Below are 15,581 nucleotides of genomic sequence, written 5' to 3'. Positions count from 1 at the left end.
ATTTCTCCAGGAATAAGTGATATCAGGTAGAATACAAGGTTCTAAAAGATTTTGTAAGTAATTTGGCACTATACCATTAGCCATCTTGTAAAGCAAGATTAATTTATGGACTTCCCTTCTTTTGACAACTTATCCCGACCTAGCTCATAATACAATTTTGATCTGGAGGAGTTGATTCTAAGATCTGTAATAATCCTATAGTCTGTCTCAAGATATTTATGCAGCACTTTTGTAAGATTTTTCATAAAAATAAACTTACATTTGAATGGAAAATATCCAACATAATTTCATTCGTGTGAACACTTTGTCACAGGAACAAAAACTGATTTCTTACGGAGATTTATAATGGGGAATGCTGACATCGGTCTTTGGTAAACAGGCCACGTGACTCCTTATCTTTCGATGGTCCCGGACAGCGTCAGTGCCAAGCTATATATCACCATCCCCGCCTCTCTCCTAGGTAGGCCATGGTAATGCCTAACTGGTTCAGCACTTGCAGTACTCTTATTTGTCAGCCTTATTATTGTTATAAATTTACAATCAGCTAAAACTTGCATTGTTGTACATTTTATAGCTGAGTTTACAACTTCCGTTGTTGCAGTACACACGTACTGGGGAATTTCTACCATGTGGATCTTCCAACTCTGTCTTGTTCGGTTCAACCATTAACTTGTGGCGATGTCTCATACATCGGAAAGATTCATCCATGAGGATTCTTCAATCCAGTAAGCCTCTCTACTTAAACATGGGTGACTGAGCCAGCTATGTCCAAATTTTATGTATTTGATATGTGATTATTGCATGCGTGTTGTTTACCTGTATTTGTTTTAATTGTATCCAATTGTCATCTTTTTATGCCGCAATGTTTAGATAAAGAACTTTGGACCTTCATACTTTGTTTTGTATTGTAGATAAATCAATCATATAATAATATACAACTATAGCTGTTTTTGAGCTTAATACTATAATTTGGCTACCCAAGAAGTGAAATATTCCCCGAGCCGAAGGCGGTTTTTCTGTCTGAATTCTTGTTTTATCCACCCTTTTACGTGCCTGTATAAAGGTTTTATCGTTTTATTATAATAAGGAGTTATTTAAACAATGCTATGCTTTCTTTGGTGGTCAATGCAGGTATGAAAGTAGCAAGCATTGCAAAAAATTTCTCAACCCGCTTAATTTTTAATGATTCCTTCAATTACATTGTTCAATACCAAATTTTCACAATATTTACATATTATAAGAGGAATCCTGATAAAACAGTACCTTGTTGCACACTTTATGTGGGGAATAAAGAATCGTTCATATACCGAGATCTTTCTCTTTCTGAGTTTATTAACTGTTCTTGGATTTATTACTGACATAGAATACTACATGTGTACGACCAACGGTGAAATATTGCTTTAACAAAGAGATAACTTGGGAAACGGATGAGTGAGATGCCTTTGAGATAGAAGATTATGGACTGTTTTATTTATTACTTCTTGGCACCAATGGCAAAGAATTTGATTTTTGAGTTTAAATTTGATTTTAGTGGAGCACTTGAAAAACCACACAAGTCACATGCATGTTATCTTCCGTTGTCCAGAAATGAACTTTAAATAAAAAAAAAAATAGGACGATTCGCAAATTTGTTTTGAAAATAGACTGGAAATTCCAAGAATTATTTCTAAATTCAAGAATAATTCAAGAATAATTTATCATTTTTGTATCCAACCTAACAAATAGTCCTATATAAATAAAACGCATTGTTCCATGGACTGATCGACGACAGGGGACCGGTTCATGCATAAAAGTCCTCGACTAAACTATAAAGTCCTACAGGAGTTTATTATAGTGTCAGAAGGGGAGGATTTGTCGCGGAGGTAAGTGACGGAAATTGCCGACAATGTATATTTTAAATTATACATATCATATGAAATAAAGTTTAAATATATGCTAGAGTAAAACACAGGCAAAACAAATTTACAAAGATGTATTGATACTTTATATAGCTAAACTGTGATTTAATGTAAATGTTTCGTATAAAATCCTGTTAGAAAAAACGAACAATTTCTAGTTCTTGTTTCGTATTAAAGTGTCAGATTAATTATTTAACTACTTCTATACACATATTTTATCAAAAGAATGATATACCGAAATTAAATTGTATTCATCAAATTACTTTTTTAAATGCGGACAACTTTTTCACTTCTTTTTAGATATCTAAGAGTCTCGTTTCTATTCTACCGAAATGCAAAAATATATATATACTTTTTTTTAAATTATAATCTTTTATTAAACAAATTAGAAAATAACCAGTTTGATTCACGATATTTAACTGCGTAAAAACAAAAGATGGGAAAAGAAAACATCCTCCAATATGGCATATGTTGATAAATTGTTCGATCTTTTGGACATAAAGATATCAAAATATAATACAGACGTATTATCCTAAAAAGTAGAAAGTCTTTTTCAGAGTACACGAAAAACAATTATTTTAATTTATTCGATGAAAAACTAAACAATAACAAAGTATGAAAATGAAAAAAGAGTCATTTTTTGTAATTGGATTATGGATTTAAAAGAAAATAAGGTGAGGATCCAAAATTAAGTGAGTAATTAATATCATGCATTGGACCTTCAAGAATTAAATAATAAATATGAATTTTGCATTATTATGCTATATTTTATACCATGAAAGTCATTTGGTGTCTAGAAATTTTAAGCAAACGATGCATTTTTAAAATAGCAAGGTTGAAAGCTTGGGTCACAGGAAAGCAAGGTACGAAAAGTCCTATGCGGACTGACGACAGAATAATTGTCTCCTCCGTCCATATGCACTTGACCTTAATTTTCCCAGCTATGCAAAATCGATTATTTTTGAAAAGGGAGGCCGGGTCTTTAGAGTCCTGTTAATGATTTATTCTGAAAGCAGCAATTTAGACAGTTAACTCTTTTTTTAAATTGAACCAAATTTGTGTTCATTTCGGATATCATTTAACATTTGTAAGTTTGATAAGATATTGGCGCTTCTGATTGGTCGAAAAAAAATTGTTGATACCTGCATCAATAAAATTTTTGCCGGATCTAATTTTTTCATCTGTTCTGATTTAACACTATTTATAGAACGGGAATTTCAAAGATAAACACTGTCAATAAAATGCATGTATGTAAAGTTGTGTCTGTTTAATTGTCAGCAAACAAATTACAACTTTATAAATATAAAAAATTTAAAAGTTTTATTTTAGAAAATAAACAATACACATTATTTAATTCACTAAAAAGAATATTAAGTGTCTTCTCGTGATTTCGTCTGCTTGAGATCAACAATCACCATTTACGGCGAGGCTGGCTGTTCCAATTCCAGGAATGATTATAAATAACATATAGGCATATACACTTTCACGGTATTACTGCTGTTCAAATTTGGTAACGATGAGTTTGAAATTAACATACGTACATGATCGGTCATCAGACTAGGATGACTTAAGTTGAATTAAGAAATAAATTTTATGAGGTTTTAATATTGAATGTGTATTAACTTTTGTTATAGCTATAAATTAATTTCCTATTACCAAGACTACTAAAAATTTAAGATAAATCGGGATAAATCTAGTTCAGAATTTAAACGCAATGTTATAAGGAATAAGAAATCATTCTTTGAGTATCATGAGGTGATAATTTTGGTCGGGGCGTGATAAAATCCAATAAAGCCCGAAGGGCTTTATGATAGATTTGATCACGCCCCGACCGAAATTATCACCTCATAATATTCAAAGAATGATTCCTTATTACTTATATTTATATAATTTTAAACCATCTTGCGATTAAATATTTAAATATAAATAAGCCAACCCCGCTGGCGCCTCAATTCGGCTTTATCAGTTATATAGTCCAAAATCGATACGTAGTATTATCACAGGCAAAGACACAGGAAAATGAAAATATATGTCCTTTGATTCCGTTCCAATGCATGTCGTTGTATTGTACAAATGTACCGGCAAAATATTTGGATAGGCATTACATATATATTATTGTAATATGATTTATTTTTGGCGTAGTTTTAACAGGTTGGCAGAGAATTGAAAAACGCGCGTTAGCGTGTTATGAGAGGCAAAATATTTTTATCAAATTAAATTGTGTGTAACATACAGGAATTTGATAAAGCAATTCTGGAATATCTTCTAAATATTGAGTCCATAATTGTAAATATCCCTCCATGTATTCGACATGTTATCGGGTATTGAGTTAGAATTGTATAACTTTTCATAAAATCTGCACATTTCTCCTAAAATATCACTGGTGGAAGAGCGAATTTCTTTTTTTTCTGTTTCGATTTCATTTATCACATTGTTTGATTGATGTTTTTTTTCTAGTCCTAAAAAAAAATTGGTGTTTTTTTCACCCTCTTGGATCCATTTAGCACGAGATCGAATTTGTGCACCGTTTGCTTTTTTATCGATAAGGTAACTTAATTGAGTTTCCAATTCTCGTTTTCTATTCATATTTATTAGGTGATGAGGTAGAAGTTCGATTTCTGATATTTCTTTTTCAATATTCAAAATACTTTGTTTCAGTGTTTTCTGACGGTTTTTCGAATAATTTATTGAAAAATCTTTGACCCTTTCTTTAAGCGTTTCCCATTTTTCAACACATGATTTTTGTAATTTTTCTGTATCTCTTATTATTTGAATAATATTCTTTTTAAAATCATCTTCATTTAAAATTGAAACATTCATTTTCCAGTATCCTTTTCCTCGTTGGTTATTATAAATATTAAGTTCAAATTTAAGCGCTCTGTGATCTGACATCCTTGTACCGTTGCTATGGGTACCAGGGATTTTTCTAATTAAGATGTTTCTAAATTGATTTAGCAGGTCATTATTTACAAAAACAAAATCTATTCTACTTCTTGGTGTATCAGATGCATCGCACCATGTAAATCCATTTAAATCTTTGTGTTTGTCAAACCATAAATCGGTAATGTCTAAAATTTGTAAACATTCTTTGAGAATTTTAGTACTTTTATCATTCATGTTATTCATGTTGCAGTTAAAGTCTCCACAAAGGATAACATGAGACTCATATAATTTATGAATGTTAATATAGGTCTTCAATCTTTTAAAAAAATCTATTCTACTCGATTCTTTGTTTGGAGCATAAACATTAACCAAAGTAATGTTTTGTTCATTAACCTTGACATTGACAAGTAGTTTTCTACCATCTACTGATTTATGAATATCTATAATTTCTACATGTGTGTTTTTTTTAAATAAAATTGAAACTCCTCTGCTAAAGTTGGAATCTGAAAATGCATGAATTGATTTTCCTGACCAATTACAATTGTACTGGAATTCGTTTTTTTCAATGTAGTGTGTTTCTTGTAAAAAACATGTGTCTATATTTGTGTCTGATATCCAGCTATAAAGTTTTTCTCTTTTTTCTTTTAAATTTAAACCTCGAGCGTTAACCGAAATTATTTTTAGTGCACACATTTTGATTAGTTCACATAATATTGCATATATATGGTAATAAAAGAAACATAATTAGGCAAACAAACAAGAGGTATCATTGGTATTGCTACTGTGAGTCTTTGGGGTAGTATGATCGATCTATCCGGAGTTTGGCGCCTTTTTTGCGCTGGTTTTTCGAGAACTAGCATTTTTATAATCCTGTATCATCTGTGACACATCCATCTGACCTGACTCTTTCCCCTTTGATCTCGAAGCTGATGCGGACCTTACCGACGGCGAGCGAGCGCGTAGGCGAGCAGACATGTCAGCTAGGATTTTTCCGAGGGTGTTCCTGCCGGGCCAGTGTTTAGCATTCGTATGGCTTGTTCCTATGACGTCTAATCCTGATGCCCAGAAGTTGTCGTATGTGGACTCTGCAAAAACTGTTGATTTTTTCGCGGCTTTCAGAGTATCGGCAAAAACGGGCACCTGTACAGCCTTGGCCTCTATGATCTCGGTCATCAAGGAGACCTGCTCAGCAGCGAACAACGGTGAAGGGGTGACAAGGTTGCAGATCTTTTTGGCCTCAAGAGCCGATTTAGCCGATTGGATGGCGGATGCTCGTGGTACATCCCCACTTCTCATGGCTTTTACATATTGGTAAGCGTGTTCGGCCGATTTGTGGTTGTGACCAAAGATAGAGATGTCGCAAGGGAAGAAGTTAGATAGACAACTTTTTTCCCCGGAGAAGGGCACAACATTTGTCGCAGGTTCTGTGTAATGCTTACATGCTGGATCGCCCGGAGTGTGTCCTTCTTCCTTACATACCTTACATCTAGGGCTGTTAGGACATTGTTTTTTGAAATGGGAGTCTTCCCAGCACTGGGTACAGTAAGGGGTGCGTTTGTTTGAGGGCTGGCCTCTATGATAAATGAAACACTTTAGACCCGCGCATGTACTTGTACGGGGAAGGAAAGTTCCTTCGCTTAAAGCTTTCACATAAATGAACCTGTTTCCATTCAAAATACCCGTCATTTTATGTGTTTCTGGGTGTCGGATCTTTTCATATTTGAGATCACTGTTAAAACTGAGATTGAATTTGTTGAGCATTTTCAGGACTTCATCGTCATCAACTGACAGAGGTACCCCCTTTACTGTTATTTTCAGGACTTGTTCATCAGGAGTTGATAGACCCGCAGAAAAGGGGTTTGTGTCATAGATTCGTATGTTTATGTTTCTAATTTCCAAACCTTCACAGACAAGTTTTCTGCGACTCTCTCGGGAGCTTACGTATAGCCTCCACAGATCGCGATCCTTCTGAACACATTTTAGATCAGGTGCGCTTGAAGACGCGGCAATGGACAACTCATAGTCAGAAATTCTGTTATTATGGTCTTGCGGGAGTTCAGAGTTTTTAAGATACACTGGTTTAATCATTTCCATTGTAGTTATACTTGGTTGTTTGTAACGGTATTTACAGTATTGACTGGCTCTATAGCGGGATTTTAAATAACGCTCTACATAACACAGTAGACTCAGGACTGAGCTTTACTCAGTTCCGTAAACACAAGTGTCTTGATAGATAATAGGATTAAAGTCTAACTTCAAAAATCTAAAGTTGCCAAAAAAACCAGAGTGGAATATACATACATACATACATAAATCTTGTCGATTTTCACACAAGAGGATCCGGGTTTACGCAGTAAATCCAGAAAAAAGAGCCAAAAAACACAGAGCAAGGAAAAACACATCCGATTACCTCTGCGTCACGTGACCATCCTGATAAACGCAATGTTATAAGGAATAAGAAATCATTCTTTGAGTATCATGAGGTGATAATTTTGGTCGGGGCGTGATAAAATCCAATAAAGCCCGAAGGGCTTTATGATAGATTTGATCACGCCCCGACCGAAATTATCACCTCATAATATTCAAAGAATGATTCCTTATTACTTATATTTATATAATTTTAAACCATCTTGCGATTAAATATTTAAATATAAATAAGCCAACCCCGCTGGCGCCTCAATTCGGCTTTATCAGTTATATAGTCCAAAATCGATACGTAGTATTATCACAGGCAAAGACACAGGAAAATGAAAATATATGTCCTTTGATTCCGTTCCAATGCATGTCGTTGTATTGTACAAATGTACCGGCAAAATATTTGGATAGGCATTACATATATATTATTGTAATATGATTTATTTTTGGCGTAGTTTTAACAGGTTGGCAGAGAATTGAAAAACGCGCGTTAGCGTGTTATGAGAGGCAAAATATTTTTATCAAATTAAATTGTGTGTAATATACAGGAATTTGATAAAGCAATTCTGGAATATCTTCTAAATATTGAGTCCATAATTGTAAATATCCCTCCATGTATTCGACAGAAATCAAGAAAAGCAACTATGATGCCAGGCCTTCTGTTTGTTTCCCTGTGCGTTGGATTCTTGGGACTATCTTTGGCACTTTTGGAACCAATCCCGTTTCCTGCAAGTCTTCAAGAATGTTACGAATACCGCTCTTACAACATGACACCATCATTTGAAGCTGCCCATCAAATTCAGCAATATTGCTATAGAAATTTTGAATACCAGCAAATTGCCTCTGGGAAAGTCTGGAGTGGTACAAATATTACAATACAAGGTATTAACTATATAGATAGCTTATTCCGACAAATTTTTCGAGAAGTTGAGGAGATGGAAAGACAAAATAAAAACGGAAGACGTACGAAAAGACAAACTATTGGTCGAAGATACAGACGGGAAGTGAGGAGTCCCGGAGCCTATCAGCCATTCGCAGATTGCATAGTGCGACTCCAGAATCAGGTGAATTTATATTTATTTTTATTTCTTTATTCATTAAGATTTTGTCATTTTTCGAAACGTTAATAATTAATTATTTATACTGAATTCAAAACTTGAATTCAAAAATTGTTTTTGTTGAATTATTATTTTCTTACATACAATTAATATGCGAAAACATATAAGAATACATTTTCAATTCGGTATTACGATAAATAATTTAACGTTCAGGAACTTTATTTTTTTTTTTTGTAGTTTGTAGAAGATCCTAGTACGGGAAGAAACACATACCAGACATTAGCTGCATTCCACTCCGGCCAAGCTCTCCGGACTGCCCACGGGGGACCGGGATTCGCTCCATGGCACAGGATCTACTTACTTTTGTAAGTTAAGTTCTAAATGTTGATTGTGTTAACTTTGAGTATGATAAGTTGAAATATCCTTGGGTTTTGTAAAAAGTGCAAGCATCATGTCTGCATGTAGAAAATTTCATATCTTATACAACCACAGTGAAAGGTTACATTTTTTTAAATTAAAAAATATTTTCTGAATCTCACATTTTAAAGGCTTCTTTTTTTGCAGACTTGAGACAGCTTGCGGTGCACCAATTCCCTACTGGGAATCTGGATTGGATCACGATATGGAGGATCCAACAGCATCCATCCTATGGAGTGACGATTTTTTTGGAAATGGGAATGGCGTCGTCACGACGGGACCATTCCGAAGCATGCGTACAATTCTTGGCGGTCCAATCATTAGAAACTATGGTACAGGTATGTTCACAGTGTCTATGCTACCTGTACATTCACCTTTTTCTCTAGATTTATCTTTGTTTTTTTTTAATGGAACGTTTCCATCTGACGGTATCTCTTCCATGATTGAAATGCACGATAGCTTGTGCTTTCACAAGTTGAAACTCAAATCTCTAAGTAGAATTCCAAAAATTGTGTGGACTTTTTATCATTCAAAATTGAAATATTATATTGAAAGATGTTCAGCAATTCACAATTCAAAATTGTGATATTTCTATTATAAATGGTCTCTTCGGAATTTTTTTTTAAAAGACTAGTGGTTTAATAATACAAATGTATCTAAAAATATTTATACCAAGAGAAGTAACTGATTCTCTTATCTTGTTTTTAGATACCATTTATCTGTGTAAATTTAAGGCAAATTACTTTATTGCGAGTGTGTGAGAAACAAATTCAAATTGTGTCCATGATAGCCCAAAAGTTACAATATTATATTAAAATTTCATACCAGATGTTAAGGTGGAATGGGACCCTCCCTATTGTGACGTACTTCCGATCGAAATAAACAATAACACCAAACATAATTTTATTAACTTTTTCTTTTTCGAAATTGTTACCTAACCGCGTAGCGCACTGGGCCAGAGCGTTAACTATGAATCTGTAAGTCATGAGTTCGAATACCGCTGGGGCATTAATTTATAATTTTTTCTTTTCCAAAAACATTTAAAACATATTTTTTGGTGAAATATTTGATTATTATTTACTTTAATTCACACTAATATCGACAGGTGTCGCATACCACCTTAGCAATTGGTAGAATTCTTAAATATACCAATTGTAGGATTATAATAATGCACATTGCTTATTTTATCATATCATATGACTTAAATTAGAGGTAAAGTCTTAAAGTTTTCTTGATACTTTAATTGAAAACTTGACCGTGCAAAGTTTTGTTCAGTAGTTTTCCACCAACCATTTGACGTTACAATACACCGTATGCATAATTCAAGTAAACAACATTGATAATTTTTATAAAAACACTTTTAATATGCTTATGTTTTAGGTGAGGGTGCTTTGTTTACAAAAACTGGTTATAATGCAGTTTTGAGCCGAACTAGATACGACGACATTTCTGAACCAAAACAAGGAGCAGCGTATTTCTTCACCCTTGAAGGGCATCACAACGGTCCCCATACTTGGACCGGAGGCCATCTTGCTAGGCCCAACTCTGCACCTTACGACCCGGTGTTTTACATGCACCATTCATATGTCGATGCTGTTTATGAAGCATTCCGACAAAGGCAAAGACAAAATGGTATTAATCCGGAAACAGATTATCCGGTAAATACTCCCCCTGGGCATGGATTTGATGACCTGATTGATTTCCGCCCATATATTAATCAAATCACAAATAGATATGCTATGTCAGATGCTGTTGCTAACCTCGTCACTTATGAACCATTTGCCAACTGTAGGAATCGGTGTAACGGAAGTCCTCATTTGTACTGTCAAAACGGTGTTTGCGTGTCGCGCAACCGACCAACAGCTGCCCCATCTGCTGCATTTGCATTTGGCGATAGTACCGGCGCATTTAGGAGAAATGAAGAACGAATGATAGCCGAGGCTGCCGGACCAATCCCTGCAGGGGAAAAGTTCCGCACTGCACCGTTAAGGGATATTCGAAACCAAGAGGATAGATTAGGAATAGCCCCAGTGGCTCCAGAAATTCAGGCCGCCAGCATGCAAGTCAGAGAAGTTCAAGCTCGATTCAGGCGCGACGTTTCTCACCTGTCGAAGAACGAATCATTGCACCATGGTAGTCATCAGTCGATAAGTTCCATTGGACGGTCTTTTACCAATAGTTTTATACTGGATGGAGTAGTCGATCAAAAGCGATGGGTGTATGTACCAGTACGTATTGTGTACACTAGGTCTCCAAATGTCAAAGGAACCGACCCAACCCTACTTGGAAATTCCGAACTTCAGAACGACGTTTGCCAAACAGCTCATTCAGGTGCTTCAAAAGTGTTTGTAGCCTCTGATGGCCTGGATTATTATGGGAACTACAAAGAGTTTGCCATCATAGACGAAAGACAACCAGTGTCTGTCACTACGACAGCAGTCGGGATCAAGAATCCAGAATTCGGGGAAGGAGAAGTGTTGTTCACTTCGTACGATTCTTGTGGTCGGCCATGCCGCCCTCTGTGTCTGACGTCAGTCAACGGTCAACAGAAATACAAGGCTTGCTCTGGAGCCTTCAAGATCTCCTCTGCTGCTCCCACGTTGTACAGAAACTCGTACAAAGAAGCCATATCAGTCAGTCTGTCTTCATACAATCTGGTTGATTCTTCTTTGGATGACGCTTCACCTCCCGTGACATTTGTTTGCGGAAATGATAATGCATGGCCATGGGTTTATTAATTTAACACAAATGCATGGTGGCTTGTACATGTACATGTATATTAATGTTTATAAATAAAGATTAGTTGCAGACATTCATACATATGGATTGTAACAGTTTTAGAAATCAGGAAGATGTAATTACAGAGTCTAAAGCCATTGTTGACAAAGGACTATGTAATATACAATTTGCCTGCGAAGAAGAACAGCTTTAAAGAGTGTGTGATGTGAACAATGTCGTTTGTTTCCTGTATTTTATGATTCTTTTTGTTACCTTTTGAAATATGAAAAAGGGACTTTGACAGAAAGCAAGTTGAAAATATTAAATTCGTAACTCTTAACATTACGTGAAGCAGTTTTAATATGCCAAGGCCACCCAGAAGGGAATAAAGAAAGTAAAACAAACAACATTTTCAAACAAAGGATTTTATTTAATTCCATCAATACAAATACAGTAAATATTCAAACAATCTCTTTAATAGTGATCTTTCCTGATAATCCTATTTAGTGTCTGATTTATAGTTCATAATGTGCTCTAAACATTTCAAATTTAACAATATTATAATATTTTAGAATCATCAAACTAAACAAAAATCAAATTTTAATAGAGTTTTGTTTGGGCCCCAATCCGGTTAAACTTGCGCGCGCGGGTTACGTTAAAAGTAGAACTAACTTTGGACAGTCTAATTGTAACACACAAAATATGTCCGCATCCATTCTCACGTTGTTTAAAATGTCAAAAATGAAAAATAAAAATATATTGAAAACATTAAAAGTCAGTTCTACATGTGAACATCATTTTCAACATTAGCGTTAATGTACATAAAATCACCCTTTTCCAGTTAGTTGTGCAAGTGGATTTTTTTTTTATCAACAAGTCACAAGATAATGGCAAACCTAATTGGGCATAAAAAAAATGTTTAAAACTATTACACTGAAAAAAAAAAATTATGATACAAAGAATAATATATTGTATAGTATGGTTTATGTAATTTAAATTTGTGTGAGCGGAGCCTAAATAACAGTTTCGGATTGAGTAAGTTTCCGCTTATAGCAAGGTAGAGCCATGCTTTTGCGCATTTTGGCTAATATAACTTTTGCTATTTAATACATCCAATTACTTGGTCGTGAGAATGTTTTCTGCTTGCTAATGATTAATTGTGAAACGATATTTTAAGCATGGAGAGTATGCATTTGAACACCTGTGGGCATGTTCACGAAGCTATCTTAAGTCTAAGATATGTCTCAGACATCACTTAGGACACGTCTTAGTCCTAATTCAATTTCTTGAAGCCGTCCTATTTTAGGACATGTCTTAAAAAATATCTTAACTTTAAGACATCCTAACAGGTGTCTTAACTAGTAAAAATGGCTGTCGCCTATTACAACTACATAAAAAGAAGAAACCCAAACCTACACCGCGAGCGCATATTTCGAGATATCGACAACCCGCTTGATTACCTAGATGACACAGATATCATCTGTAAGTACAGACTGCCCCGTAATATTATAATAGACCTTTGTGGACGCTTCAATCGTGACCTGAGACGACCTACATTGAGGTCACGCCCACTGCCCGTATCGCTCCAAGTGATGGTAGCTTTGAGATTTTACGCCTCCGGCAGCTTCCAAGCCGTTCTAAGTGATGTGCACAGAATATCCAGACATAGCGTGTCTAGAATAATTAATGATTTTACTGATTGTTTAGTGAGACTTTCTCCTGAGTATGTTAAAATGCCTACCCAAAACGACTCGCAGGCTTCCCAAATGTCATAGGTGCAATCGATGGGACCCATATTAGAATAAAATCACCATCTCTTGATGAACACTTGTATGTAAATAGAAAAAACTACCATTCCATTAATGTGCAGGCTGTGTGTGATTCAAAGCTTAGATTCGTGAACATTGTAGCAAAATGGCCAGGCAGCACAAACGACTCTTTCATTCTAGAAAACAGTGCGTTGAAAGATATGTTTGAGAGGGGTGCAATTCCTGAGGGGTGGCTCCTTGGGGACAGTGGCTATCCCCTGCGGCCTTGGCTGCTCACTCCAGTGCTGAACCCAACAACCAGACCGGAGGAGAGATACAACGCGTCTCACATCAGGACAAGGATTACCGTGGAACGCAGCTTCGGAGTCCTAAAATCAAGATTTAGGTGCCTCGACACAAGTGGAGGATCTCTCTTTTATTCACCCACGAAGGCATGCAGAGTTACGGTGGCTGTTGCAGTTCTGCACAACATGTGTATTAACAATGGAGTCCCCATTCCGGCGGACTGTGTCGATGCCCGTGACAGAGGACGAAATGGGCGCCCCCAGTACATTGGTCCCATCAATGACGGAGTGACAGTGAGAAACAGACTCATCAACAGACGATTTGCTTAAATTTGTACATTATCTATTTTATCATATTGATATATGTTTTTAATACGCCATTATGCATAAATACATGTATAATAAAATTTGTGAGCAATTTGTATTTATTTTATCTAATTTTATATGAAGCAAAAAAAAGGGAAAAAAAAAAGAAAGAACGAACGAACACAGAGAGTCAATCTGATGCAAGAATTTATTCAACGTTGGTAAAAGTTACCCCCATGCTGGAGAGGTACACTTGATGTTTTTGTTGTTTGATTAAAAGTTTAGCTCTTTCAATTTCTAGCAGTTCCTTCTGAACGTTCAGTTTCTCCCTTTCAATCTGCATTAATTCTTCTTGGAAACGCAAAATAGTTGCTCCATAAGTGTCCTCTGGCTGTTTAACACGAGTGGAGAGTCTACTGCTACGTTATTCCTGCTCTGAAAGTAATAATATTAAAATTATCATATTTACATTTTACATAATGATTCTTCATTGATTTTATTGTATAAGCATTTTCAAAATCAAAATAAATAGTTATATAAACAACGTCGACCTCTTGTTATCTATATATGTTTAATATTACATCTTATTAAAATAATAATTAGATAATTGTTTACACTTACCGTGATCAAGTCTAGGACTCAATGCAGCCTCAACTACCGGTACATCAGCTGATTTGCTCATATTGGATGGACCGGGGGTTGCGGTACCGAGTTCTTTCTCCCCTCCAACATCAATACCCCCAGGCATTCCGTCAATGGTCGTGTCCCCAATTATACCTATCATCGACTCCTCAAGAGGCGTCAGATCAGCCGGCGGCGGTCCTCCTCCAGTCTTTTTTAGCTCTCTTCTTTGTTTTGCTGCTTTTTTCTTTGTTTCTGACATGTATGTTGTCCATTTCTTTTGTATCTCATCCATATTCCTGGCATGTCCGGAGGAGTTGCAGGAATTGACTTTTTCGCAAATTGCCTCCCATACTCGCTTTTTTGTGTTGTTTGTCGTTACCGTCGAAAGTTTCGAAAACAAGACTCCTTTGCATTTCTCCCCTTCTTTGAGAATGATTTGAATTTCAGCCTCAGAAAAGTAAGGATTTCTTTTTCTTGATGACATGGCTATGGTTCACTCGCTTAACATGTATAATGTAATGAATAGGCACTGGACAGAACTGGACGCACGGATAATTTAAGACTGGTGCGAATTAAAACCAATTACCAATATCATTGGCTGATCATATAAAAACATAAACAAGGTACACTTGCTTTTACAAGTCTATGTTGACTGCTGTGTGAACCATTCATTTACATACATTAGCTTTTCTTAAAAGTATTTATTTACATGTTAAAATTCCATAACATTGAAGACAATAACTTACATTTATTGCATTAAAGGCAGATAAAAAATCCAAAAGAACAATAATGTAGTGAATGTTTGACAAGAAATCTCTCTCTCTCTCTCTCTCTCTCTCTCTCTCTCTCTCTCTCACAAGATCGGGTGGGAAAGGGATGGGGAAGAATATGAAGTTCGGGAGTTTTCGTAAAGTTGAAATAGACACACAGGAATCACATATATATATATATATATATATATATATATATATATATATATATATATATATATATATATATGTGTGTGTGTGTGTGTGTGTGTGTGTGTGTGTGTGTGTGTGTGTGTACATGTATTATTCTTTTCACACCCCTTCCCCCGCTTCGTTACAACGCTTACACCGTAAATCAATAACAACCAAATGCTCAACACACTGCACAGTTTATATAAAACTTATGTGAAAATTTATATTAAGACGATCTTATTTACTCTATTTATGATATATGTGCCTA

The 15,581-nt window shown here is 35.4% G+C and overlaps 3 protein-coding genes across 3 annotated transcripts; 2 read left to right on the top strand and 1 right to left on the bottom strand.

The window, feature by feature from the left end:
- The first annotated feature begins 1,765 nt into the window (after nt 1-1,765).
- On the top strand, nt 1,766-11,487 carry LOC128190628 (uncharacterized). The gene is made up of 5 exons (XM_052862746.1): nt 1,766-1,862; nt 7,823-8,260; nt 8,492-8,619; nt 8,819-9,009; nt 10,052-11,487. The coding sequence occupies exons 2-5, from the start codon at nt 7,841-7,843 to the stop codon at nt 11,407-11,409; spliced, it is 2,097 nt and encodes a 698-aa protein (XP_052718706.1). The 5' UTR covers nt 1,766-1,862; nt 7,823-7,840; the 3' UTR covers nt 11,410-11,487.
- A 1,269-nt stretch (nt 11,488-12,756) lies between these two features.
- Nucleotides 12,757-13,849, top strand: LOC128187432 (putative nuclease HARBI1). Its single transcript, XM_052857875.1, has 2 exons — nt 12,757-12,984; nt 13,122-13,849. The coding sequence occupies exons 1-2, from the start codon at nt 12,757-12,759 to the stop codon at nt 13,770-13,772; spliced, it is 879 nt and encodes a 292-aa protein (XP_052713835.1). The 3' UTR covers nt 13,773-13,849.
- A 60-nt stretch (nt 13,850-13,909) lies between these two features.
- On the bottom strand, nt 13,910-15,127 carry LOC128190630 (myb/SANT-like DNA-binding domain-containing protein 3). Its single transcript, XM_052862747.1, has 2 exons — nt 14,370-15,127; nt 13,910-14,183 (listed from the first exon to the last, which is right to left on the bottom strand). The coding sequence occupies exons 1-2, from the start codon at nt 14,854-14,856 to the stop codon at nt 14,173-14,175; spliced, it is 498 nt and encodes a 165-aa protein (XP_052718707.1). The 5' UTR covers nt 14,857-15,127; the 3' UTR covers nt 13,910-14,172.
- Nucleotides 15,128-15,581: the final 454 nt, after the last annotated feature.

Source organism: Crassostrea angulata, chromosome 6 (genome assembly GCF_025612915.1).
Source record: "Crassostrea angulata isolate pt1a10 chromosome 6, ASM2561291v2, whole genome shotgun sequence".
Lineage (NCBI taxonomy): Eukaryota > Metazoa > Mollusca > Bivalvia > Ostreida > Ostreidae > Magallana > Magallana angulata.
This window is presented reverse-complemented; position numbering and strand designations above follow the sequence as displayed.

What these genes read in the sequence shown, in the direction of transcription:
- LOC128190628 (XM_052862746.1), top strand. Translation starts at nt 7,841, where the DNA reads ATGATGCCAGGCCTTCTGTTTGTTTCCCTGTGCGTTGGATTCTTGGGA. An exon ending in TAGTGCGACTCCAGAATCAG is followed by an intron (nt 8,261 to 8,491) that starts GTGAATTTATAT and finishes TTTTTTTTGTAG; the next exon opens with TTTGTAGAAGATCCTAGTAC. An exon ending in CATTAGAAACTATGGTACAG is followed by an intron (nt 9,010 to 10,051) that starts GTATGTTCACAG and finishes CTTATGTTTTAG; the next exon opens with GTGAGGGTGCTTTGTTTACA.
- LOC128187432 (XM_052857875.1), top strand. Translation starts at nt 12,757, where the DNA reads ATGGCTGTCGCCTATTACAACTACATAAAAAGAAGAAACCCAAACCTA. An exon ending in CCGTATCGCTCCAAGTGATG is followed by an intron (nt 12,985 to 13,121) that starts GTAGCTTTGAGA and finishes TGAGTATGTTAA; the next exon opens with AATGCCTACCCAAAACGACT.
- LOC128190630 (XM_052862747.1), bottom strand. Translation starts at nt 14,856, where the DNA reads ATGTCATCAAGAAAAAGAAATCCTTACTTTTCTGAGGCTGAAATTCAA.